The 645-nt window shown below is 76.1% G+C and overlaps 2 protein-coding genes across 2 annotated transcripts in view; one reads left to right on the forward strand and one right to left on the reverse strand.

The window, feature by feature from the left end:
- Positions 1-100: 100 nt before the first annotated feature.
- LOC112958814 (2-oxoisovalerate dehydrogenase subunit alpha, mitochondrial-like) lies at positions 101-490 on the reverse strand (the record flags this gene model as incomplete). Its single annotated transcript, XM_026052745.1, has 2 exons — positions 385-490; positions 101-301 (listed from the first exon to the last, which is right to left on the reverse strand). Coding segments are annotated over exons 1-2 (292 nt in total), but the record flags the coding sequence as incomplete, so codon positions are not given.
- A 104-nt stretch (positions 491-594) lies between these two features.
- LOC112958815 (exosome complex component RRP46-like) overlaps positions 595-645 on the forward strand; it is a gene marked incomplete at its 3' end in the record, with an annotated part of 6,951 nt that continues 6,900 nt past the window's right edge. The window contains exon 1 of the mRNA XM_026052746.1: positions 595-641. Within this exon, the coding sequence (XP_025908531.1) occupies positions 595-641 (47 nt within the window). The remainder of the gene's footprint in view (positions 642-645) is intronic.

Below are 645 nucleotides of genomic sequence, written 5' to 3' on the forward strand. Positions count from 1 at the left end.
CCGGTGGCTGCTCGGGGTGGCGGCGGGAGCGCAACAAAGGGCGCGTGGGAGCGGAGGCTCCCGCCGCCGCGAGCCGCGGAAAGGTCAGAGCGGCCGGCACGCGGGGAGCCCGCGCCGCCCCGGCCGCCTGCCGCGGCACCTTGCGGGATCTGCGTGGCCAGCGGCGAGGAGATGGTGACGAAGTGGCGCTCGCGGCAGCCGTAGTGCACGGGCATCTGGCGCCCTTTGCCGGGGTCGCTGGCGTTGCCGTAGCACTGCGCCATGAAGAGCTCCAGCGGGTAGCCGCGGTACATGAGCACGCCTGGCRCGGGGACGCGGCGGGGACGCCGTGGGGCCGCGTGCCCGCGGGAGCCGGCGCCCGCCCCGCGCGCCCCGCGCCCTCACCGGCCTCGCGGTACTGCCCGAACACCAGGTCGTTGTCGGCCAGCGCCGCCGCGCTGCCCACGTGCGTGCCCTCCTCGCCGTAGTTGGTCATGTAGAAGGAGATGCGGCCCTGGGGGGGGAACGGGGGGGACGGGCAGCCCCGCGCGCCCACGGAGCGTCGTCCGCGCGGGGCTGCGCCGCCCCGGCCGCGTCTCCGGGGACCGGTATCCCATGGATAACACCGTGGAGAGATACCCCCTGGATACCGCATCCCCCTGGCCA

The sequence above is a fragment of the Nothoprocta perdicaria genome, unplaced genomic scaffold (assembly GCF_003342845.1).
Source record: "Nothoprocta perdicaria isolate Ctin4 unplaced genomic scaffold, notPer1 scaffold_900, whole genome shotgun sequence".
NCBI lineage: Eukaryota > Metazoa > Chordata > Aves > Tinamiformes > Tinamidae > Nothoprocta > Nothoprocta perdicaria.